The 26,340-nt window shown below is 45.4% G+C and overlaps 1 protein-coding gene across 2 annotated transcripts in view; it reads right to left on the minus strand.

The window, feature by feature from the left end:
• The window catches only part of LRP1 (LDL receptor related protein 1), a 1,437,817-nt gene that overhangs the window by 1,034,993 nt on the left and 376,484 nt on the right, over positions 1-26,340 (minus strand). For both annotated transcript variants that reach the window (XM_086966724.1, XM_086966716.1), the window contains exons 20-23: positions 10,630-10,797; positions 9,141-9,323; positions 8,436-8,636; positions 122-367 (exon numbers count right to left, since the gene is read on the minus strand). In XM_086966724.1, coding sequence (XP_086822850.1) covers positions 122-367; positions 8,436-8,636; positions 9,141-9,323; positions 10,630-10,797 — 798 coding nt within the window. The remainder of the gene's footprint in view (positions 1-121; positions 368-8,435; positions 8,637-9,140; positions 9,324-10,629; positions 10,798-26,340) is intronic.

The following is a 26,340-nucleotide window of genomic DNA, read 5'->3' on the forward strand; positions in this document are numbered from 1 at the left end:
AGTAATAAGTAAATCTGCATTGACAGTAATACTGCCTAATGTATAAAAAGAACACATTTTTTAATTGTTCTGAACAAAAGACAAGCTTTAACCAGTTGTCTGCCCAACACCACCTTCTTACCCAGGCTTCTACAGCTCTCGCCATCAGCTTCCAAAACCCAGTCTGGATAGCAGGAGCACTTGACGCTGTACTTCTCTTGCTCACACCGCTGACTGCACTTCAGGTGCTTGGCGCAGTAGCTCTGGATTTGGCATGTCTTGTTGTCAACACCCAGCTCCATGCCAAGTGGGCAAGAACAGACCATCCCTTCCCCAGGAACAGCTGAACAGTTGTGGCTGCAGCCACCGCCATTCAGCAGGCACTCATCTGTGAAAAGACAGTGGACAGTCAAAGACCGAACCCCAATGATTTGTGCATTTTATTTATATATTTTCTTTTTGTGTGTGCTAGCTACTGAGACATCAGGACTGGCCGAAGAGTAAGAGCCTCGGATAAAACAGTGAGGTAGGACAGGGCTGAATAAAAGTGTTTGCCATGGGTGGCAGGGGGCAATTGGGAGAGAAGGGGAAGGCTGTAGTCTGCCCAGATTTTGCATACTTGCCAATAGTCTGATAATTTCAATGCAACTAATTAGAATATTAGTGACCCCACAAGATACAGCGTTGCATTACATTAACCCAACAATTACATCACAAGAAATCACAAAATTGAGATCTAGAATCCACAGACATGACTGTACAATTACTGATCCAGGTTGACAGTATGAGATATAGTGATATGATATATATAAATGAGACCTGATTGAAATCACCATCCTTTAATCTTAATCAGGCAGTTTCAGCAATTCCAGTAGCAGCTAGGAGGCATGATTTTCAATAAAACACTGTAGCTTACATGGGGTTGTTGGTAATCGTACACGTGCCAAGTGTGGTATCTTTTCTTTGTAAAATCGCAAAGCAGTAAGAGGCCTCTGAGAACTATGTAAGCTTAAGTTCCAGAAACCAGCAGCCCACTTTATAAATCAGCCACAGAAAACCAGTTATGGCAATCTGGACATGGAACGGCAGACGTCACAGGTTAATGGAGACCTGCTGGTTGTACTGGGGTGGTGCTGGCTCTAATTCAAGTCCATTGGAATCAGAGTGTAGGGGACACCAGGCATGTAAGCAGTAAGACTTTCGAATGGAACACGACTTCATTCAATGAGATTCATACAGGACTATAATCACCTGAATATCATGGCTGCTCCTTCTTCCAGGAGGACTACGAGCATAGTGAGCAACTACGCTGAAAGTCGTGTATTCCAGAGTTTTCACCTCTACCACAAGGGCTAGACCACTGATTCCATTAGTTTCTGCATATTTCTTCCTCTTGTATTAGAGTGTTCTAGCAAGCCCTCCCATCTTTTATCTCCTATTGGACTGTCCTTCTTACTTTAAGTGTACCTCTGCCAAAAGGAATGCCACATTTACCTATTCAACACTTATTATTGCCTTCCACTGAAGTCATAAGAATGATCTAGAGAAATATTTTGTGATCTGCATGTCTGAGATCCCTGCATTGTCTCTCCTTTGTGTTTCTCTCCCAGAGGACAATGCTCCATCAAAAAGGCCAAAGCAAACAAAACAACTTGGTCACACGAATAGTTCTCAATAGACACAACTCATTGTAACATCAACTGCAGAACATTCCTCCAATATGTGTAGTTCGCTAAGCGCTTACCCCCTCAAAGCCACATCAAACATTTAGATCACGTTTCACTTTTCACTCTTAGCCTTACAATAGTATACATTACACACAACTTGTGCCATAATCATGCACACAAAATGGCTCCAAACCATCCAGTTTGCTACGCATTTGACACCTCAATGGCACATCTACATAAGGTTATACTTGCACTTCGCCAACAGTACACATTAGATACAACCTCTACCACCCTTAGCGGTCAACATGGCTGGGCACTCACCACCTCAATGTTACATGTTAACCATCCTTAAACAAGCATTTACAATGAAACGGTCTCGCCATTGCAAAAGTTAGAGCTATTAGCATTGTAAATGACATTTTTATTTATGTGTTTGTTTTGAAAACAGATAAATAAATGGCATTGTCATTTACAATGCCAATAGCTTAATCACTTGCAAATGCCACACACAAAGACAGACACACACACACACACACAGCCATCCCCCACACACACAGACACTTACACACACACACACACACACACACACACACACACACACACACACACACACACACAGAGAGCCACACACACACACACATTGAAAATGCAATAGGTGTCGCCTTTGATTAAGTTAAAGCCATTTGCTTCGCTAATGGTATTGTATAGCAAAGAAAATGGCTTTAACTTAATGAAAGGCGAGACCTATTGCATTTTTACATGCTTGTTTTCCTCTGTCACTTTAGCCCAAGCCTCCCAGGAGAGGGTTGTCTCTGCACACAGTAAATGCAAATAGCAAATGAAGTGAGAAAATAAATGTACTAGTGCGAAAGAGAAGGAGTAGTTTCTGTCCTGTAACTCCAGTTCTGTAGTAGGGGTATCTCTGTTATAGTCATAATCTAGTGAATAGTCCCGCCCATGTGCGCGGACCCCGGAGCCATCAAAAATAATTTCTTAAGTTGTCAAAAAATGCAGAACTGCACAGACACGAGAATTTAAAGACAGATAATGCAGCCTATATCCACAGGCTACACTGTCCAGTACTTCTACTAGAAATTCCACCAAAAATCCACAACAGCACAGCCTGTCGATATTTCTCCGAAGAGAAAAACTTTCCTATTCCAGCAAAACCCTCTGGAATGATAGAGAGGAAGGAATGGACAGACAAGCCCCATAGGCTGCCATTATGTGGCTCAAAACAGGATACTGTGCCTTTAAGAGAACCTTCCAGAAGCCTATGGGGCTTGTCTGTTCATTCCTTCCTCTCTATCATTCCATAGGGTTTTGCTGGAAAAGGAAAGTTTTTCTCTGTGGAGAAATCTGGACAGGCTGTGCTGTGACAGGGTAGCCTGTGGATATAGGCTGCATTATCGGTCTTTAAATTCTCTCTTAAGTGTCTGTGCAGTTCTGCATTTTTTGACAACTTAACCACTTGGACGCTAAGGGAATTAGTCCCATATAATGAGATTTCCATTGAAATGAATGGGCAGTGCATGACGAGTTACCCTTGTCATTAGCATTGAAGAGGTTAAGAGATTATTTTTGATTACTCCGGGGTCCGCGTACATGGGCGGGACTATTCACTAGATTATGACTATACACAGAGATCCCCTACTACAGAAACAGTTCATGTGCACATCATATGGCAAGAACACAAATCCCATCACACCTGTGATCACTGTACATTGTGGGAATTTTGCTGAGACTGCCCTTCCCCCTCCCCCTCCCCGTGTTGATTTTGTGTTCGTTGTATTTAGTTCCAAGTGTTCCTACAGGCATCTCAAGTGAGCCGCTGGCTTTAGGAAGGTGAGAGCTGGCAGCTGCTGATGGCACTCATTTAATCAGATGTGAGATTCTGATCAAATTATTTGACTGACAGGTGCCTTGAATTGCCAATGAGAAAATAAACGTGTATGCATTAGCTAGTACCCTCCCTTTGACTTTCGCCCCCTTTCAATTGCCCTAGGGGTCTCACAGCAGTGTCTGATCTCTACACCTCCTGTGTAAATGCTCTGGTTACTATAAAATGAACGCCATAAAGCGCTCAACTGCTGTTTACAGTTAGGTGTGCACTACCCAAAGATCTAAAACCCCACAATTCAGTAAAATGATGCTCCCACAGACACACCTCAGTTCGGTCCCGCCCTTATTGGAGCCCCCTGTGCTCCGGACGCTGTCTGGGATCACTGTACACTGGTCCCCTCTGCCTCGGGGTAGGACACCATGTGCTCCAATATGAAGGAGAAACCTCGAACAGTACAACACCCCACCTCCCAGGGGCGCAACTAGAGCCAAATTTCGGGGGGGGGGGGGGCTAAGAATTTTTTTTAGGGGGGGGGGCTGAACCTTTTAATCAGTAGGCAGAGTGGAGTTGCAGGGACTCTTAGAAGGGGTGAAACTGTAAGGCCTAATTAACATTCAAATGGTCTTTTAAAGACCTGTGAAACGTTCGGGTGCGGCTGTGTGTGTGCCCGGGATCTGTCTCATGTGTCTGTCTCATGATCGTGTGTGTGTGTGTCAGGGTACTGGGCCCTAAGGGTGGAACAATAAGTGCTGCAGCCCTTAGCGGTCTTCTCTGGTCACAATGCCCTGGGTACCTAGGGTACCATTTACCAGAGACTGACAGGTGGCCATAGATGCCAATTGGGTTTTGATTTCAACACAGTTTTAGGGAAGGAACACAGGTCCTCTGCACCTGAATGGCAGGAGCCCAGGGCACACTATCAAAGTACATCAGCAATTCAGCAAAAAGTGGGGGCATACCATGCAAGAAAGATGGCACTTTCTCACATGTTACATGGACAATGAGAATTCATGACTTATTTGACATAGCCAGCAGGGACTGCTTCCTAGATGTGCTGACCAGCTTAGGTAGCAGGAGTGGTATTTTATGATATGGTGAATGTTATAGGGGTGATATTCTATGGTATGGTGAATGTAATAGGATTCATTCTTAGGCTGTGGGGAGTGACTTTATTCATCATATACTTGAGATAACAGACAACAGCTCTGTCTCAGTGTTCAATAGTGCAAACGCGAGAGCTCAAATAAAAAACTGTCTTGAGTTGTTGGATGGTTAGAAGACACGCAACAAATCTAAATATACAATAGGTACCCTAAGCAAATAATGATTGCAAATCTTTTTTCTATCCTAGAGCTGTGACTATTATTATTACTATTAGCAATTTGTAAAGCACAAACATTCACCTGACAAGTATCATGGTGCTTTCAAACCACCAAACAATGCAAAATAAACCTTTCTTAATGTTGCAACAGAAGGCATGGTGGATTACATCCTCTACTTGGGGAAGAGACAAGTTTTTAGGTTCTTCCCGAAGCCCAACAGATTTCCATTAGCTCTGGGGGAGTTTCCATAATTGAGCGGCTTTGACTTGGAAAGTTCACCCGCCTACCCTTGTTTTGCTAAAGCTTAGCACACAAACAAGGTTGGCTGACTAAGATCGTAAGAGCCTCGAAAGTCTACAGTGGCAAAATGTCCTTTGTAGTGGACTCAGTCCTGTTTTTATCGCGTTATGAACTATACACAAGGCGTTGAACTTACTTTGTTCTTTAACTGGTAGCCAGTGGAGCTCCTTCAAGGTACATGAAGTAGACTTAAATCTGGATTTGTTCAGTGCCAATTTGGCAGCCTAACGATCTCTAGCTAGATAGTGATGGTTCAAGAATGTTGCACCCTGTTCACCAGACCTGCTTATCTTGCTCGGACTACTCGAACAATAACAAAACTGGCCCCAGCCAGCACACTCTAAGAATCACCATCCCCATCTTACAAATCATTGAAAATGCATTCACCCCACTCAACACACTTCACCACATACATCAAGCCCCAAAATATGAAAAATACAACAACCTCATTGACCTGCCAATTCCAGAGGAATAATGGCAGGGACAGTGATACTTAAAAGAACAATATCAGAAGAGGCGAGATGAAAAAAAGGTCAGAAAATACTAAACCAAATCATAACAAACACAGCAACAGGGAAGGTAGAATGAGAACATGTCGTTCAGGGAAAACTTTCAAACCCTCTAAGAAGTCTTTAGTACCAGGAATTTTTAAAGAAGAGGTTTGGAAGGACATTTTCTAAAGGTAGTAATTGCCACCAAATTAACTTTAATAGAAGAGAACTGTAAGCCTCATTTGGTCAGATAAAGCCAATATAGAAGAAAAGCTGCTTCTTGGCGCTTCATTGGATCTAAGTTTTTGTCAGAACACCAGATACAAAATCTCTTCAATTTTAAAGAATAAGCTCCTAGCGTGAATGGTTGTTTAGCCTCCTTGAAAATGTTCATGCATTTTTGTGGAAGATTCAAATGTCCATATTGTACTAGCTCAGGAGTCCTGCTGCCAAACTCAAAGAGGAGAGACTGGGATGAACCGTATGCCCGCGAACTAAATGCGAAGATCCGGTCTGCACAGCCGCTTAATGTGTGGATGCTCTGAAATGTGAAGAATGTTTGCGTACCACCATTATCGGGGCCAATCCAGAGCCATCAAAATCCTTCTGGCCTTCAAGTAAAACAGTTTGATGATTACTGGTGGAATCAGGTGGATTGGAGGAAAAACGTAGACATTTGCAAGATCAGTTAGTCCATAGGGCACTCCCCAGTGTCTCTGTTGTTAGTACCCAGAGGTGAAGTTTGGGCATTTTATGTTCTGCAGCTGCAAGTAAATCTTTGTGATAACAACCCCACATGCAGAAGATACTTTGCACAACCTCGTCGTGAAGAACCCACTTGTGGTTTTACTAAAGAATGCTGCGTCCCTGGAAGGTGGATTGCAGTGAATGTCAGGTCTCTGGCTATCAGCATATTCCAAATAGTTTGAGGTTCCCGAGGCAGATGCTCTGTATCTTGTTCCACCTTGTTTTTTCAACTAGTACATTGATGTTGTATTGTCTGTCTTAACAAGAAGTGATTTCGTCTTGAAGGATGGAAGGAAAGCCTTTAGTGCTGGATGAACCACTTGTAGCTTGAGGAGATTTATGTGGTCCTGTGACGTCCCACCTTCAGACTGCGCCTGCTGCTGCCTGCATCTCTCTTATGCCCCATGGAGGCGAATCTTCTCAGTCCCCCAGGATATGTCTGGAAAAGGTCCTACACTGTGGACATCAGTCAGGAATATGGCTGTCAGTACGGCAACCAATACAAACCTCATGTGGGTCTGACTTGGCCTTCTTTCTTCCACAGGCAGGACACTTGACAAATAAGGACGGCATTTTATTTGATAAAGGAAAATACTTTTCTGTCAGAAAATGACAGAAAAAACACCTGAACAGATTAAAACCATCGTAAAGTAGCTGTCAAAATGTTTTAGTGATTTTTGAAGAAAAAAAGCCTAAAAGGCTGAGCTCAGTGCTCCAAGATCCTGTCACCAGGAGCCAGAAAAAAACTGAAATATCTACCACCTGCTGAGTATGTGGAATACTGGTGGGCTGTGAGCCCTTAAAGGCACAGACTGTTTTCATATCTGCAGCGTTGCAACCTTTGAAGCCACATTGTCCTCTTCCTTCTTCATCTTTTTCCTTTATAAAAGGTTTGTCAATGAGATTTAGATGATCAAAAATAATGCAATTCCATAAAAGTGTTCTGGTCCTTTGAAGTCTACATAACCCTTTCTCAAATGCAATTTTGAAGCAATTGGCCAATATAGCCTTCTTTATATGCTGCAAAACATTAATATCTCAAGTGCTTCTCCAAGCCTTACTGAAGCAAGGCGAACATCTACACTTAAAACATACTGTAAAGAAGTGCTCCGGGATACCCACACATGAGTGGGACTTTTCAGTGTTTATGATTATCAATGGAGATCCCCAGATTGAGAATTTCATTTTTCACAGTAAGGAAAAACATTTTTTTGGTTTTATTAAAGTAGATGGTCCCTTTAAGCGAATTATAGGTTTTCTTTAGCTGCATATTTTTGTTGATGTGGAGGTAAGAAAAGCTGGAGTCTCTTAAAATAGCAGTAAAACAACAATTCTTCACAAAATAAAAAAAAAAAATTCTCTGAGCCTGTTTATAGACTGCCTAGTTCCAAGATGAGTTCTCAATAATTTTCTGCACCTTCCTTCTACTTCCTTAATGGACCACTTTTTATTGGAATATAATGTATAGACCATTTGTTCAGGCCATTTCAGGGTCACATCTGCAAGGTCTCCTTTCATCTCTTGTGCATGTCTCTACCACGTATATGTTAGGGCTGGCATAAGCGCAGATGGTCTTACCTCCTGCAAAGTAGTGTCTTTTGTTTAAACATTTGAATGCTAAGAGTAGCTCAAGAGCTTTTCAAAAGTTGAAAATGCGTTTCACCATCCTACACACACTTCGAACTACAACTAGATCTACATGCAATGCCTTGGTAGCCTTGATATACCCTTTTGTATTGAAATATAATATACATGCTATTTGTTCAGGCCATTTCAGAGTCACACTCTAAAAGGTCTCCATTAAATACCTGTGTGTGTATGTTCCCTGAATAAGTTAAGTTTGGCATAAGTACGGATCATATTAACACAAGCACAGACGAGTGCTCTTTCCATTAAACCGATGGCTGCTGAGGGCAGTACAAAAGCTTTTCAAAATTGTGAAATGAGTTTTACCTACCCACATGAATCGCAGAATACACAGTCCCAAATGTAGTGCCTTTGAACTCATGCTGTTGTACAACCTTTTTGACAGTGCGGCCATCACCCTTGTGATGAGGCAGGTTCACACCAAAACCATGTCACTTACCACACAACTCGCCCTCATCTGAGCCATCAATGCAGTTCGGTGTGCCATCACATAGTTTCTCTGGTGGCAGGCAGACAGACGTGTTAGTTGCACAGGTGTGGGATGGGGGCTTGCACACACGTGTGTCGCAGTTCTCTTCATCAGAATTATCTTCACAGTCACTGTCACCATCACAGATCCAGGTTTTACTGATGCACCGAGCTGAAAATGAGCAAGGACAACAGGACCAGGAGATGTGTCAAAGAGTAAGTTAAATAAGAGATCAAAATTAAAATGGAGATGGGAACGAAAGGTAGTGAATGCAAGAAAGGAATGAGAACCAAATAGAACAAGAAGGTATGGCAGAAGATCATGAATGGAGGAGAAAAAGTAGAAGTGAGATGGTTGGAAATAAGGGAAAGAAATAAAGAAGTGGGAGACTAGAGGAAAAAATTAAATGTTTTGCATTCATAATTGTTTAACAATTCTCTCGACATGTTTCTGTGGGATCCGGCTTTGTCTAGAGAAGAGGGCATGCTGATCACTTGATTTGCTGGAGTACCCTGGGAACCTGGATCCTAACACAAACCCCCAGAAGCACGGCTTGAACAAATGTATAATGAGACCCCTTGAGAGGGGAAAGAAAATCTCTCAATTGAAAAAAGTAGTTGCTCACTTCTGTACATGACCAAATATAATTCTAGGTCTCATGCAACATAGACTTACCAGAGTCTTTGCATCCGAACTTGACATTTGGGTCACAGATGTTAGTAACCCCCTCACAGTTCTTTTCATCACTGGAGTCCATGCAGTCAGTGTCCCCATCACAGCGCCACCGCATAGGAATGCAGAGCCCATCCAGGCGGCATTGAAACTCATCAGTGTGGCAGCCACCTGGCGGACGCGTAGCTATCAGAGGAATGGAATTGAAAACATTTTCAGACTATTCTGCAGAGCTTTAGCAATGAACATTAATCGTGCATCCTAAGAGTTCAAAAATCAATATACTGAGGCCATACAATGAGACTTCTCAAACTCCCAGCAATATACACCTGGAAATGGATTTCTAAAAGTGACATCAGAAAAATACATCAAAAAGAGGCATTTTAAATGTCTTCAAATATGCATTAACACTCCTATTGAGGCCATTATGTCCTCTCTCAAAGTGCTATGTCCCCTCCTAATTAAAGTCTTGACTCATTGTGGGCCACACCCTGTTCTTTCCTATGGAGAAGTTTGATCCTTTCTCAGGGGACCCAACTCTTCTTAAAAAGCATACTGTTTAGAAATGCGGGCCAAGTGGCCCTGTCTCAAATCTACTCCAGCCCCTCCCTTGAGAAGCTCATGTCCCTTTTAACAGAGGGCATAAGAAGTATTTTGCCCTGTTATAAGGAGTCTCTTACCTCTTTTTAAGGAGAACTCTGCACCTTCCTAAGAAGGGTCACGTTAATTTATAGATACAATCTTGCCATGTATCTGGCTAGAGGGTGGGGTCCTTACCCACGGACTGTCCTGTCTCTTTCTTAAGAGCTTTCTATATTTATGTGGATATTGTCCACTTATGAAGAGCATCTTATTTTCTAAGGAAGGGTTTGTCCTCACCTAGGGAGGTCCTGTCCCTTCCAACAAAGTGCTTGTCCCTTTCTAAGCAGAGTGGAGTGACTTCCTAAGGAGGTCCTATTCCTTCCAAAGCAAAGTAGTGTTCCTTCCTTAGGTGGGGCATGCCCTTTAATAGTAGCTAGTAATCGCCAAAGGATGGCTCCTTTCTATGAAGAATCTAGTTTTTTCAAAAGATGATACTGTCCCTTCCTAATCTCTTTTTAGGTAGAGCTCCATCTCTTTAAAAGAATGTCCCTATCTTGTCACCTCTGATAATAGCAATAGTGAGATATATCCACATCATTATGAGGTTTTCTTCAACATTCTTAAAGAATTCCAAAAAGATTTTTCCGTAATATAAAAAAAGTGGTGTAATTTTCTGCTTTTGGTCGAAATATTTGCAATTCAACATACAACACATACAGCTTAATAAATTGTGCGCTAATGAGTAAATCAATGTATGCTGCAATTTGCTTTATAGAACATTAGATTTAGAACCCTTCCCTCTAAAAGAGTAAACTAAATGTTCTTATCATACCCAATCACACCACCATTAATTAGGCAAAACTCGTTCTCAGAGAAGAATCCGTATCAAACACATGCCTCCTGTCCTTACCCTGATTAGTACAGTTGGCATGAGTTTCGTCGCTGTAGTCCCCACAGTCGTTGTCCCCGTCGCAGGTCCAATGCTCAGGGATGCAACGGCCACTGTTGCACTTAAATTGGGTACTGGAGCAGGAGTGGCTGCAGCCTGCCTCATCACTGTTATCACCACAATCATTATCTATGAGGTAAAAGCATATTTGTTAGAGGTTTGAACTGTGGGCAAGTCCAAATACTAGGGCTACATAACTATATCAATCGGAACACCAAAATGTCTTGTCCACAGTTTTGCTAACATGTCTCAAGAGCTCAGAGAAAGGTGGCTCTGGCCTTCGATGTTTCAGACAGCCTGTAATGTTCAAAATTAGAATGAGGCAGGCACAGGCGGCCATTGAAGAAGAAAGATTACAGCTTCATTACAGAATTGGAGCACTGTTGGTTCTACTGGTACCTGCCTTCTCTGTTAAAGATTACCTATCATTAGCTGAAAGTGGCAGAAAAGTGCATTTAATACCAGGGGCATCCCCAAAATTACTAAGGAACATTCCTGGCTACACAGCAGAACCAAAAAGATGGTGGTTCAACTGAAAGGACTCTGGGCACAAATGGCCACTTAAGTTCTACAATGGTTAGACAAAATCAGAGACCATGAATAATGAAGAAACTGATACCTGATGGTATTAAAGGCTCAGTTGCAATTTTGGGAGACATTTCGTGTGCAATTGTATTTTGGTTGGCATTTGAAGATTGGTGGAAATATAAAAGCAGTTCAGGATACTTAGAGGATATCTGTTGGCTTTTGATATTCAAGGGAAATTCCCGATTTTAGAGGGCGACTATGGATGCTTATAGGGATTACTGTCAATTTGTTATCTTTTGGAAACTATCCAATGGTTGTTCAGGGTGGAGTTAATAGTTTTTTGAGGCACACATTTTTTGTATTTGTACGTTTTTTGGGAGGGAGGTAGCTTGCGGTTTCTGATAATTGATGGCATCATGAGAGTCGTCTATTTTGGGTACATGTGATTTTTTTCCCACATTAGCACTTGCTTTTTAAAGCACTTTATGAATGTATTCTGAAACATTTAACAGCTGTTGGGAAAATAAACTAACATCTATTCCAAGAGCAAAAAGATGGATTCACCTCTTACATTTAGTAGCAGAGTTAACTACTAGAGTGAAGGGGGGGGGGGTTCTACCCCCAGCCTCACCCCACATCCTGTGTCTCTAATCTCAAATGACAATCTAAATTGTGTTTTTAATTCATTGAGTCAAAATACACTAACATGTGCTGTAAAAATAAATTGCAAAAGTATGACCATTATTTATAGATGATTACAAACTAAACTAATTAAAGTGTGTAATTGTATTCAGATACAGAACAGTCATTTTTTGTTAATTCTTGTGCTTGACAAACAGCATTCTGTCATTTATGCCTAATAATTAATATCCCACGAGTCGGCATTTTGAACTTCTCCTTCCAGAGGAAGCGGTTGACGTCCCCGAGGTCCAAGATGGGGCGCAGGCCCACCTTTTCCTTCTTGGGGACAAGATTTCCTGCCCGGGAACGCACTCAATGACCCCCTTGGCCAAGAGGACAGTGACTTCCTGTTGGAGAAGAACCAAATGATCCCCCAACATGCGGTGGCACCAAGGTGGCATGGCTGGAGGGGAGGACTGAAAGGGAAGGGAGTAACCCTTGCGGATTATCTGCAGCACCTACTTGTCCGATGTGATATCACGCCAGTGGGGGAGGTGATGGCGGATCCTGCCACCCACCGGCGTGGAGTTCTCGACGAAGCTCAAACTAGGAAGGGTTGGAGGTAGGAGCAGTGGGGGGTGGAGCTGGACTTACACGCATGCTGATTCCCAGACCCGCCCTTGCGGAAGCCGCGACAACAGCCACGCTGAGGCTGGTTTTGAACAGGCTTGTTGAAGGAACGTGCCTGGGTGCTTCTGCCCTGGCCACGAAAGGAATGCTGCCCAATGAGTCTGATGTTTTCAAACCACACCGAATGGCAAACTTAGCTGCATCCTTACCTTCAGCAATCACCTGAGAAAAGACAGCCTGGACCTCCTCAGGACACTGAGGCAACACTTGAGCAACGGTATTCCACACTGCATGAGAGTAGTGGCCCAACAAGCAGGCGGTGTTCACCGACCGCAGCCCCAAGCTGGCCGAAGAGAACAACCGCTTACCAAACTGTTCCAGTTTCTTAGAGGGGACGAAGCCGAAACCTTTGGCACCGGGGACGAAGCCAAAACCTTTGGCGCCGGGGACGAAGCCAAAACCTTTGGCGCCGGGGACGAAGCCAAAACCTTTGGCGCCGGGGACAAAGCCAAAACCTTTGGCGCCGGGGACAAAGCCAAAACCTTTGGCGCCGGGGACAAAGCCGAAACCTTTGGCGCCGGGGACAAAGCCGAAACCTTTGGCGCCTGAGCCGCCGGCGACTCTGCGGAAGTCCCCGCGCAAGGCCAGGGATCCACAGGCGTCACAGAAGGTGGAGGAAGGACCAAAGAAGCATGCAGCGCCATAGCGTAGGCTGTCATTTGGTCCCTAGTCGTCTCCACGCCGGGAAACAGCGCGTAGGGAGGTGACAGGCAGGGGCACCTGTCCCGGGGGGAGCTGGCGCCCACCGCAGGAGGAGGACAGGGCATCGGAGACAAACTGAAGGACCTACCAGCCGGTGAGCCACGCTCAAAGGTCCGCGGCGACAGTCTATTCCGTAGTCAAAACCGGCGGCTCCTTGCCTCCGAGGTAGGCGACGGACGCTAGGATGACACCGACCTGGACAAGCGCGCCAACAGCAACTTCATCCGACGCTCCTGTCGTGATTTAGGCTTAAGGTGTTGGCAGGCGTCGCAACTCAGTCGTGTTGCTCACCCAAGCACCACATGCAAATCGGGTGAGGGTCCGTCGCCGACATGGGACGTGCACAGGAGGTACACGTCTTGAAGCCCGAAGGCATTCGCACACTGTTCCATGTAACGCCAAAGCGTGAAAAAGAAGAGAAGGCCTGAAAACAGACCAGGACACAATCCGGATCTGCGTTGCAAGCGCAAAGAAAAAACTGACATAGATGCGCCGGAGTGGGACTTCTGTATCCTCGCTGACGTCACGAACGCGGACGACTTCAGGGAGGAGTCATATGGTGTTGTCCCCCCAGGCGCGCAGGAGTGCTGTGGCAGAAAAGTTTCCCAGATCCAGTCTCTCGCCTGGGGATAATTCTAAGTTCAGGAATCTGCAGCTAGTAGTCTCGATCAGATATTCTCTGACGACATCACACAGGGAGGTGGAGTCACAGCAGGAGCTCAATAGCACCACCAGGCAGTGCTGAAGAGTATTGCTGTGAAAAACGTTTTCCAGACGATTCTGAAGCCTGAAGGGAGTACTCATAAGGTGATTAATGTGCAGGAAGATTCTGCATACACCAGAAATATCAATACCAAAAGAAAAACTATATATATTTTTTTAGAATGTTTCTATTTTTCCACCTAGGTTTTACTAAAAAAATACAAAAGACAAATAGGTGTCGCGTATTTAATTTTATTACCACCATGCATTATCTTACATATGCTACTGATGTTTAACCATACAGGTGTTTGTGCTGCTACTGAGCTGTACTGGTGATCAGCATTTCACAGTTATTGAACAGAAATGAGATTATTCTGCATTTTATCCTACCAAGGCTGAACAAAAGTTTCTCAATTTTGATTAAACTGCAGTTATTTAGATCAATCCCAATAATAGAGCTTTATATTTCCCAAAAATAAAACTAAAAGAAAAGTTTTTTCCCTCAAATAAATATCCCAAAGTAAAAGACCCCCGACACTGATTAATCCTCATAGATAATTGGGCTTGCATTAAGTACTACATAAATGCCCACACTCAGTGACTGATTTAAGTACTTAGGAGATTTAAGGCGTAAATTTGGAGTTTGCAAAAAAAATATGCAGGTGTTCAGCACTGGGGGCTAAAGCCCTCCTTAGGGGGCCGAACGACCCACAATGTGCAGAATTGTGAGCCAAAGCCTCCTATGTAGGCAAGAGTTAATGAAGTACGAGCTGCAAATGAATTCACCACTTAGCTTCACAGAAAAAACGATCTCTACCTGGACACATTTAGTGTCAGCAGACAGTAGCTGTGTGGCGAAACGGTGGTACAATCTAGCCAGAAGATACAGTCTGATACAAAGAAACTTCCGCAGGGGCACTAAGTGACAAGAGAAGGAGGCAACACACTTCTGCCTCAATGGCTGACTTCAGTGAACGCGCTTTGGTGATGGAAGGGGTACCAAGCCTGCAGTGACAGCAAGCTTTATTTCACTGTCGGAGGGTTGGGATATTTGAGAGTATAATTTGAAAGAAGGGACAACATTTTTGAAGAGAGGTTGGAAAGGCCACTGGACCAACGAGGTGAAAAGCAACAAAACTCAGTACAGCAAAGGCAAAATGGTGGATGCTAATGTGTACGAGTTGCAGTTTTTTAAGTTTCACTTCAGCTATGTAGGCCCAGAAAGAGTGTTTGAGAACGGATAACTGAGCATGCCTCTCTCCAGTTCAAGTATCACTCTGGGGAATTAACAAAAGGTTTTTTTTGCATCATAGGGTCAACAAAAGTGTAATGTCAAATAAATTCAGGAGTACACACGCACAAAGCAACTCAACCCCAAGCAACACGAACCATAGCTTACTTGACAGCTGTATCGTTCTCTTTGCAAATAAATTATTAGGCCATCAAACATATCATGAGGGCAGCAGATGGCAGCTCAGGCATGGGATTAGTCTGCATTTTCAGCAAGCTTGCAATTATATAGCACAGAGAAACAGCATCCGAGGGCACCGGCTCTTGCTGCTGTTGCGGTTCCCAGGAACATATTTTACTTCTTGCTGAAAAGGGCAGCCCCATTTTCACCTCCAAGTAACACATGCAACCTTAAAGCCTATGCAGCCCATCTTTACAGGCGAAGGAGCAATAACATATGAATGAAAAACACAGAAACTGCATAGATCAGACATGCACCGCAGTGATGGGGTAGGGGCAGCTCACCACTTCAGCTTTAAGATGCTACCACTGTAGCAAGTAGGAATATATTTATCACGCAGACATGTAGAAGAGTTAAGTGCAGCTTGATTTACTCTCCCTGGGGCCATAACCTCACAAGTATGTGTTCAATACGCATGCCTGAACCGGTCTGCTTAAGTTATGGAAGCTAAGGAATTTGTCACACAGGGGAGGAGAGGCGGTCACTGTATCCTGCAAACAGCGCTTGCGTATGTACAGAACCGTTTATTGCTCTTCAGTTCTCCTGAAATTACAATTGTCCATCGGCAATTAGTAGGCATCAGCTTCTAGAAATCGACATGGTGGCTGTAGGTGATTAGGGCAGATCTACAGAGTGAGCAATAGAACGCCACCGGATTCTGCAGAGAATCGAAAAAAATCTGAACCATGCCATAATTTGGCCTCATGCTAGCAACCCATAGGATAAAATCCTGGAAACACCAAGGCAGGCATAGGCTGTTGTGAAAGACAATGCAAATGCTACTTACCAGTATGAATCTGTTCTTGGCATGTAGGGCTGCTGACATTCATATCTGTGCATAGATCGCCGCCTAGTGTTGGGTCCGGATGATTGCACATTGTTGTCCTGGAAGAGTCTTCGAAGTATCACGAGATAGGTGGCTCCTCCCCTGGACTACAGTGCGCATGGGCATCGCCTCCATCCCCAGATTGTTTTTAGCCATTGTGGCCGAGATGAAGTGAAATATGTAAGTGATGACCATGCTATGAGCATATACATGAATACTGCAGCTGCTACAGGCGCCGGGGAGGAGGGCGGGCGATATGAATGTCAGCAGCCCTACATGCCAAGAACAGATGCATACTGGTAAGTAGCATTTGCAGTTCGAGGCATGTGGGCTGCTGAATTCATATCTGTGCATAGAACACATAGCAGTCCCCCTATTATTGGCGGCCGCCCGTGCCAGCTGCAGCAGTTTGGAAAAGTGTCCTGAGAACAGCCTGACCAACAGCTGCCTGCTGTTTAGAGTGCACGTCTACACAGTAATGTTTAGTAAATGTATGTGTGGTAGACCATGTGGCTGCTCTACATATATCCTCTAAGGGAATGTTCCCAAGGAAAGCCATAGAGGCCCCCAACTTTCTGGTGGAGTGGGCTCTTGGTGGAATTGTAAGAGTGCGTTTAGCCTTAGCGTAACCGATCTGAATACATTTCACGATCCACCTAGCAATACCAGCCTTGGAAATAGCGTTACCTTTGTGGTGTGATGCAAAGGCAACGAAAAGCTGCTTAGTCTTTCGAAAATCCTTTGTCCTGTCAATGTAATACATTAGGGCCCTTTTAACGTCAAGGGTGTGGAGCATCCGCTCCGCCAGCGACTCAGGGTTTGGAAAAAACACTGGCAACTCAATTGTTTGGTTTATGTGGAATTGAGATACAACCTTGGGTAGAAATTTAGGGTTAGTGCGGAGCACCACCCTGTTAGCATGGACTTGGAAAAAGGGCTCTTGGATGGTGAGGGCCTGCAACTTGCTAACCCTCCGTAGCGATGTAATAGCTACTAAGAAAGCCACTTTCCAAGTCAGAAACTGAAGCTCACAAGAGTGTAGTGGCTCGAAAGGAGGACCCATCAGCCTTGTAAGAACCACATTGAGGTTCCATTCTGGAGCTGGTGGTGTCCGTGGTGGAATGACCCTTTTGAGTCCTTCCAGAAATGCCTTGATAGCAGGAACCTTGAAAAGTGATAGGTGTTGCCTATTCTGGAGGTATGCGGCCATCGCAGACAGGTGAATGCGGATGGAAGAATACGCCAAATTGCATTGGTACAGATGGAACAGGTAACATATGATGTCCTGAATGGAAGCATCCAGCGGGTTAATGTCGTGGTTCGCACAATAAATGACAAACCGCTTCCATTTAGCCGCATAACATGCTCTAGTAGTGGGCTTTCTTGCCTCCCGAATGATGTCCATGCAATCCGGGGGAAGATTGAGGTAGCCAAATTCTAGGACTTCAGGAGCCAGATCGCCAGGTTGAGCTGTTGCGGATCTGGGTGCTGAATGTCGCCATGGCTCTGCGTCAGAAGGCTGGGTGTGAGATGAAGCCTTTGATGCGGTACCACGGAAAGTTCCAGAAACGTGGTGTACCATGGTTGGCGAGCCCACGTTGGAGCAACCAGGATGAGAGTCATCGAGTGCTGCCTGAGCTTGCGCGCCACCAGCGGTATCAGAGGTGCTGGGGGAAAAGCGTACGCAAATCTGCCTGACCAGTTCATCCATATCGCATTGCCCTGCGATTGCGGGTGTGGGAACCTGGCGGCGAAGCTTTGGCATTTTGCGTTCTCCCTTGTGGCGAACAGGTCTATCTCTGGATGACCCCACCTTTGGAAGTACGGTTGGAGTACTGATGGATGTATCTCCCACTCGTGCATTTGGTGGCTGTGCCTGCTGAGCAGGTCCGCCATCTGATTGTCTTTGCCTGGGAGATGTTCTGCCATCAGGAAAATGTTCCTTTGAATGGCCCACTTCCACATGCTCTGAGCCAGATGACAGCTGCGGAGAGTGGGTGCCCCCCTGTTTCTGAATGTAGTACATGGCCGTCATGTTGTCCGTCCGGATCAACACGACCTTGTTGCACAGATGTACTTTGAATGCCTTTAAGGCCATGAAGATTGCCATCAGTTCCAATACATTGATGTGCATCTTCCTCTGCTGTAGTGTCCATAGTCCCTGCACTGTGTAGTGGAGTACATGCGCTCCCCATCCCTGGAGAGAAGCGTCCGTCGTCAGGATAATCTGTGGCACAGGCTCTTGGAACGGTCGGCCCTTGCAACGGTTTTGTGGATTCCACCAATGCAGAGAGTTGTACGCCCGACCGCTCACCAACACTAGGTCTGTTAGTTGCCCGTGAGCCTGAGTCCACTGACGTGCTAGGCACTCCTGGAGCGGACGCATATGTAACCTCGCGTGCGGGACAATGGAGATGCAGGAGGCCATCTTGCCTATCAACTGCATGAACACCTTCGCTGGAAGCGATTGCTGAGGGCTGAATCGTTGGATCAGCGTCCGAATACTGGCGACTCTCACTGAATTTGGCTGCGCAGTGGCTGCCAGAGTGTTGATTGTCGCGCCCAGATACTGCCGTATGTGGGCGGGCTGGAGATGGGATTTTGGGTAATTCAGTGAGAATCCCAGATCGTGCAGGAGATGAATGGTGCGAGACACGTGGTCGGCGCACTGTTGTTCCGACTTTGCCTGAATGAGCCAGTCGTCCAGATAGGGGTAGACGTGGATGTTTTGGCGTCTTAGATGCGCCGCCACAGTCGCCAGGCACTTCGTAAAGACCCTGGGCGCTGTGGTGACCCCAAAAGGCAGAACCCTGAACTGGTAGTGCTGGTCTTGAGTGGTGAACCTGAGGTACTTCCTGTGAGAAGGATGCAGGGGAATGTGAAAGTATGCATCCTTGAGATGCAGAGTAGCCAGGAAGTCCCGCTGCTGAAGCAGAGGGAGAACCTGCTGCAACGTGAGCATATGGAAATGCTCTGACAGAATGTACCAGTTGAGGGGCCTGAGGTCCAGGATGGGCCTGAGGGATCCGTCCTTTTTTGGGGATTAGAAAGTACAGAGAGTAAACCCCTGTTCCCCTTTCCTGCAGTGGAACGAGCTCTATTGCCCCTTTTTGCAGCATGACTTGGACCTCCTGCTGCAACAAGTGCAAGTGCTCGCCGGACATAGGACGGTTCCTTGGAGGTATGTTTGGTGGAGTGGAAGTGAGTTCCAGACAGTAACCGTATTGGATAAGAGATTTGACCCACCTGTCCGTGGTGATGGATTTCCACGCGGGCAGGAACTGCTGGAGTCTCCCCCCGACTGGAGTTGTGTGGTCAGGGGGCAGCGACAAGGCGTCACTGCTTGTTGGTGGTGGAGGACCTGGAGCTGTTTCCACGTCCCCTGCCTTTGACGTTGTTGCCCCGGTAACCACCTCTACCCTTGTTGGTGTATGAGGATTGGGTGTTGCTTTTATAGTATTGCGTGGATTGTGATGCCTGACCCCTTGAGGTGCCTCTGTTATTGGAGCGGCGAAAGGAACCACCCCGAAACTGCTGGGACTGTAGGGCCCCCATAGACTTAGCAGTGTCAGTGTCCTTTTTCATTTTTTCAAAGGTTGCATCCACTTCTGGCCCAAACAGGTGGTCTGGATTAACTGTTTGGTTTAAGATGGTAGTCTGTATGTCTGGTTTAAAGCCTGAAATTCTAAGCCATGCATGCCTACGTAGGAGCACGCTAGTGTTTATAGCTCTGGAGGCGGTATCAGCTACGTCCAGTGCGCACTTAATTGAAGCATTGGTGATAAGCTTCCCCTCCTGAATTAACATTTCAGCTCCCTCTTTGTACTGATCAGGTAAGTGCTGTAGAAGGGTTTCTAGGGTGTCATAGTGTGCCCTATCGTAGCGTGCAAGTAGGGCTTGCGTGTTTGAAATGCGCCAAATATTAGCTGCCTGCGCAGCAATACGTTTTCCTGAGGCTTCAAAGACCTTCGATTCTTTGTCTGGGGGAGGAGCATCACCCGTGGTCTGTGAGTTCGCCCGCTTACGTGCGTTGGAGACAACCAAAGAGTCCAGTGGCAATTGTCCCTTGATGTACGTTGGATCAGTGGGCGCTGCCTTGTATTTTTTGTCAATACGAGGATTGATGACTCTCGCCCGGGTGGGCTCCCTGAAAACCTCAGGCGCGTGCTTTAGCACTCCTTTGAGCATTGGCAATGTCTTGACAGTCTTTTCAGCCACCGAGAAAGTGTCAAACAGAAAATCGACATCCACCGGGTCCGCATGGAGGTCGACATCATGATTGGCCGCAGCTCTCTCAATTAGAGCGTTGAAGGCTGCAGAGTCCTCTGTTGGAGAAGTTTTTGCAGCAAAAAGCTGCGGCTCGTGTCCTGACTGAGGGTCCTCAGGGTCGCCTCCAGCAGACCATGGCTCATTGACCTCCTCTGGATCCGAGTACGCTGGATAATTGTACTCCTCCTCCTCGTCTCCGTCACCCTCCCCAGCGTTAGAGTGAGTGGGTGAGAGTTCCAGACCTTGTGGAGATGCAGGCTCCATAGGGGCAGAAGTTCCCGCAGAGTCCAACTTCTTTTTAAGTGGAATATGAAAATGCTCCAACACCGGCTCCGGGGTGATCTTCCTTTCAAGGAGAGAGAGCTTGCCTGTGTTGGCGTCGATGACAACCTCTCGACGCTCCTCGTCCGCTAGTGGTTGGAGCCGTGGCTTCGGCACCACCAAGGATGCTTTAGGCGTAGACACCAGCTTCAAGGGCACCCCGGCCCCATGTTTCGGAGCGAAAGCCATCGGCGTCGTCTTTGGCGGCAGCGTGAAGTGGATCGGCGTCTGCGCCTTCGCCGGTTTCTGTGGAGGCTTCGGCGCCACATCCTTCGGCTCGGGAGCCACTGCTTCCTTCCGAATACGTTGAAGGGACTCCGTGACCTTTTTGGTAAAGGACGGGGAGGGCTGGACCGGCTCGGGCGAGTCCTCCGAGTCCGGATTCAGGTCGGTGACCAAAGGCGCAGTCTTCGGAGCCGACACAGCACCGCCCTTGGCTTTGTCGACCGGGATCGGTGCAGCCAGAGCCTTGGGGTCATCCTGACGCTTCTTCAAGGCTTTTTTAGGGTCATCGACCTTTTTGGCGTCGACGCGGCTCTTCAGAGCGTCGACCAGCTTCGGCGCCGACGCAGCCGCGTCGGGCGTTTTCGCCTTCGGCTTCGACACTGGGGTCTTCGGGTCGGCCATTTTGGCGTGGCTCTTGATCTCGGCGGCCATTTTGGACTTCTTCGGCGCCGAGGCCTCTGGAGCCTTTGATCCCACCAGTGCGACTTGCACTTTCGGTTTCGATACGGATGGAGCGGACCCTGATGGCTTCACTTTCGGTTTCTGTACCGGGAGTGGCGCATCACCAATGTCCGTGGCCGGGCCCGGAGGCGGGGCCGTGGGACGAGTATTGAGGTCTTGGGTAAGGCCCGAAGGCGATCCCTCGACCTGGGCCTTATGCTGGGGTTCGGCCCTGGAGTCAGTATGAGGATGCTCTTCTTCCGAGCTATCCTCCACGGTGGCAATGGCCCCGTCGTCGTCCCCTACCTCCTCGACGACTTCCTCGAACTCTTCATCTCCCGCGTCATAGTTTTCATCCTCCGACGCCGGGTTAGAGTCCGAAACTTGTAGGACGGTGTCGTCTTCAACGTCTTCTTCAAAGATGTTGGTTGGTGGGGGTGCCGATAACTGGGCCTGCAGTCGTGCGGCCCGACGTAGCTTGAGAGTCTTCTTCGACCGGAACTTGGAGCAGGCCATACACCTGGCCTCGTCGTAGTCCGGCGACAAGCATCTGTTGCACACTGGGTGCACGTCGAGGTGTGAATACTTTGAGGCACACACTGGGCACCTCTTAAACGGAGTTCGTTCCATGTTGAAGTAGTCTGGAGCGTCGTGTAGGCCCGTCCACGCCGACAGCACGCGGAAGGGCAGCAAGTGTTCGGAGCCGATGAATAAACCAACCCGAACGATGGACAATACCGACGCGAGTCCTAAAGACCTTTTGGTCTCAAGTAAGGAAAGTTAAACAACTATCGATTCCGACAGAGGGAACCGAAACACATCCGAACCCAATGGCGGAAAAAAAAAATCTGGGGATGGAGGCGATGCCCATGCGCACTGTAGTCCAGGGGAGGAGCCACCTATCTCGTGATACTTCGAAGACTCTTCCAGGACAACAATGTGCAATCATCCGGACCCAACACTAGGCGGCGATCTATGCACAGATATGAATTCAGCAGCCCACATGCCTCGAACTCCTATTTATTTGGGCAATCAATCAAAATAAGCTTTATTCGAAATCACAAAGTGAATCATAAAAGCTGCAAAATACATCAATGACAAATTTTAAAAACCAGAATAAAAGTTAAAAAGGAAGTGCAAAAAACTGCTGTACGTAAAAACAGTCATCGACTGCACAATCACTCAAATAAAAATTTACCACTGCTTCCTACAATTAATAACGACCAGCAGGAATCGTGACATTACTACACATGTGTATAAATGGGCAATCGAATATGGTCTCCAGCAATCAAAGTGCGATTAACAGAATCAAAATGCAAATGTTTAGGAATCAAACTTCAAAGCGCTAAGTTCCCTGAAAGAAGTACAAGAGCAAGCTATTTTTATTCTAAGAGCAAAGTGCCATTAGCTGTCCAAAAAACTGCCAACCAGTAACACAATGTGAGATCCACAAAAACAGGAAGGGGGAGGCCATCGAGGTTCGGAATAGTATGCCACGTCAAGCTTGTATGACATACAACTGACACTACCCAGACACCAGCCTGCGAGGGGAAACCAGATAGTCTGAAAACAAAAAAACGTCACTTGAGAAGCACACAACAGATTCAGTTGGTAGGCTAGCAAGATGTTGCCACAAACATCAGTTGACCACCATGAAACTGAGCATTTATGAACTGAGGTTCAATTTAGTGCTCACAAGACCGTGAGATCTAGAGAACTCCAGGGGAAAGCTGCACCTTTTTATGAATAGCCTGTGGTACCCTAAGAGGGGAGGGTGCATGTTGACCTATGCACTAACCGGTATCATTTGGACAGTTCATTTCGTCGGTGCCATCCGCACAATCCTTTTCTGAAACACAGAAATCAACCAAAGACAAGACAGTAGGCAACAGGTAACAGGACACAGGAAAATTAAGGCAGCAGCTTCCAACCTTCTCGGGTGGGGTGACTGTACACTACAGTGAAAATAAAATATACAGAGTAAACCCTGGATTGTGCACAGCCTATATTAGGGTAGGGGGTAGCGAATGAAACACAGTAAGTGTTAGGATTCCTACAGGCTCCAGGGAAAGCCCTTTGGACAGACCAGGCACCTTATACAGATGATCCACAACATGCTTTCAGTCAATGATATTGGGCATAGATCCAGCTAAAAAAGATGCCAATGGGTTTTAGTCCCTACAATAAATCCAATACCTCATATAATGAGTAATGACCCACTGATACATGTTTTCCCCTCTACTTTTGTTGCGTTTGGCCTGAAGAACGCTTTTGAAGGATACATGCAAAACAGTAAGCTACAAAGAATGCATTGATGGGCACAAAATGTCAAGATTAACCCCTTCCCATTCAGATAGGTTTAAAAATACTCTAGATAGAAACGACTATGCATTTTCTTACCATAAGAACTGGTTGGGACACGTATTTCTGTCACGGGAGGAGATCAGGGTACAAGTCAATGAAAATTACCCCTTCTAATGGTTGAATTCGGACTATTCCCTCTCATACATAAATCTGCCTTTCTGTTCTACCCACTTTATTCATGTACAAACAATGTACAGAGCTAGTCTGTGAAAACATTTTAGTACTGTAAAAATACAACTACACTAAAATGATAACCCTGGCAAAGCCAATAGGTCTGGCATTGGAAGCCAGCCTTTTGGCTTAAACAATGCTGTTTTATTTTGTGATGGTTTTGCAAAACTTTTACTGTTAGCAAATATGCCGAGCCCTCATCAATCTGCAGGATGAAAGCCCCTTTAAGATATATATATTTTTTTACAGGTATAAACATACATACATACATATGTATGTTTAGTCTAGTGTTAGCCTAGACCTAAAACTAACAAGCGTGTTTCCCTCTCCTCTTCATATTGATCAAGTTTCTGGAAAATAAATGTCTTGTGCAAACCACCCCGTCAAAGTGTCCCAAGTCCCCCTCCCCTGCAGGTGATGAACCCACTTGACCACCAATTTGTAGTCTCCTTATCGACACAGTTAGGATTTAGTCAAAAGCCCTCATTCAGCATGGACCTTTCTAAGTACATTCTGTCAAGTAAGATTCAGAAACAACTGAATGAAAAAGAAATTCTGACCCCAAACAATGTTGGACACAAAGAAGGGACTAAACCAGAAAGATTGAGAACTGCTGCCTTAAAAACAACAAAAACAACACACAAAGCTGCAGCACTTCCCAGATTGACAATGGACCCATGACTAACCACATTTTATTCAACCTGCTTAATAGTTCATTCATTTTTACTTCGTTAAATATATTGCTAGATTTCAAATAAACAACTATACAGGGATAATGAATCAAGAAAATCAGGTGAAAACATGTACATCCTCAATGTCTTAGACATTCTGGGAAGTGCTTCCGCTTCAAACAGCAAAACATCAGACTAAAATGACAGGGAATATATATATATACATATATATATAACAGAAATGAAAAGGACATTTGTGTATTGAAAAAAAACTAATAGTTAAGAACCAGAACTGTGAAAGCAAGTGTGAGGAAGGAGCAGATGAAACATGACTTGGTCACTGATGTAGGGATCACAGATTATAATAAACCAGTTACTTGCATATAAATATTGGAATCTAGAATGTATTTATTTCAAAGATTTACAATCTCCAAACATATTCAGAATGATCAGGAGGAGAATATTAGCAAGAACAGAGAACATTTCATAAGAATGTCAATCTATGAAAGATCTAGAGCTAGAGATGAACATGTTTCTTACCTGTATTTAAGCCATCGGTCATGAATACCTTTTATATATTCAAATGCTTTTGAAATATTCCCCGTTATGAGGCAGGAGATAGGATTCCAAAAGGATTTAACTCACTGGCAGATCCGACACTATAGACTTTTTTTTTCAGTCTGGTCAAATGGCAATTTTGAATGAGTCTCCAATTTCTATTTTAGGACCACAGCTTTTGATATTTTAAACAAATGATTTCATGGGCTCACATGTCTGCATTTCTGTTAAAATTGGCATGACCAGTATGCACTCAGGAGCTATCTGTAGGAAAATGTAATTTACTAGTCCTGATGAAATGCCCATCCTGAACATAATACAAAAAAGCTGAAATTATACACAAATAGAGCTACTGATCGACCTATTTGGTTTTAGCACCATCGATACCTCAGTGACCCTCTAGGAACGGATGACCAACACAGAGTTTCTGATCTGAGGTAACTAAAAAAATATTTTAACAAGCATTTTTAATGCAATAGGTTTCGCATTACTGATTGTTTGAGGTATTGGTGTTGCAAATTATAATGCAACACCAAAAGCTCATGCATTCAGTAATGCCAGACCTAGTGCATTGCAAATGCTTGCATAGTGAGTCAGGAACCAGCAGTGTATTTCTCGGTGTAGTACCGCAAGCTGCTCCTAGAGGTCCCTACTAAGCAAGGCAACAGTAATGCATGTCTACGTACAGTACCACAGGCTGCTTCAAGAGGTCCCTAGTGAGCAAGGCACCAGCACTACATGTCTAGGTACATTACCGCCAGCTGCTCTTAGAGGTCCTTGGTGAGCAGTTTTGAGAAGCTGCTGTTGCTACATTAAAAAGTAGCATACGTAAAAGTATGTAATTCGTAATTTCACTTCGAGGCTTTGATAAGCGGGACAGGAGTTTCGGGTTGTGGCTTTACCGGTTTTGTTTAAATCTTCTCACCACCCTCTGAGCAACGCATGCCCATCTTCACCTAAGGAAACCTGAAACGGAGATGTTGATAAAAAGTAGGTAAAGCCTCTTAACATTTGTATCGAGACCTATTACATTGAAAAGAAGCATCCGCGATTGTCCCGGGCTGCTTTAAAGTGAAAGCACGCATGGTGCAAAGGAAAGCATGTGGTGCCTG

Source organism: Lissotriton vulgaris, chromosome 1_1 (assembly GCF_964263255.1).
Source record: "Lissotriton vulgaris chromosome 1_1, aLisVul1.2, whole genome shotgun sequence".
Lineage (NCBI taxonomy): Eukaryota > Metazoa > Chordata > Amphibia > Caudata > Salamandridae > Lissotriton > Lissotriton vulgaris.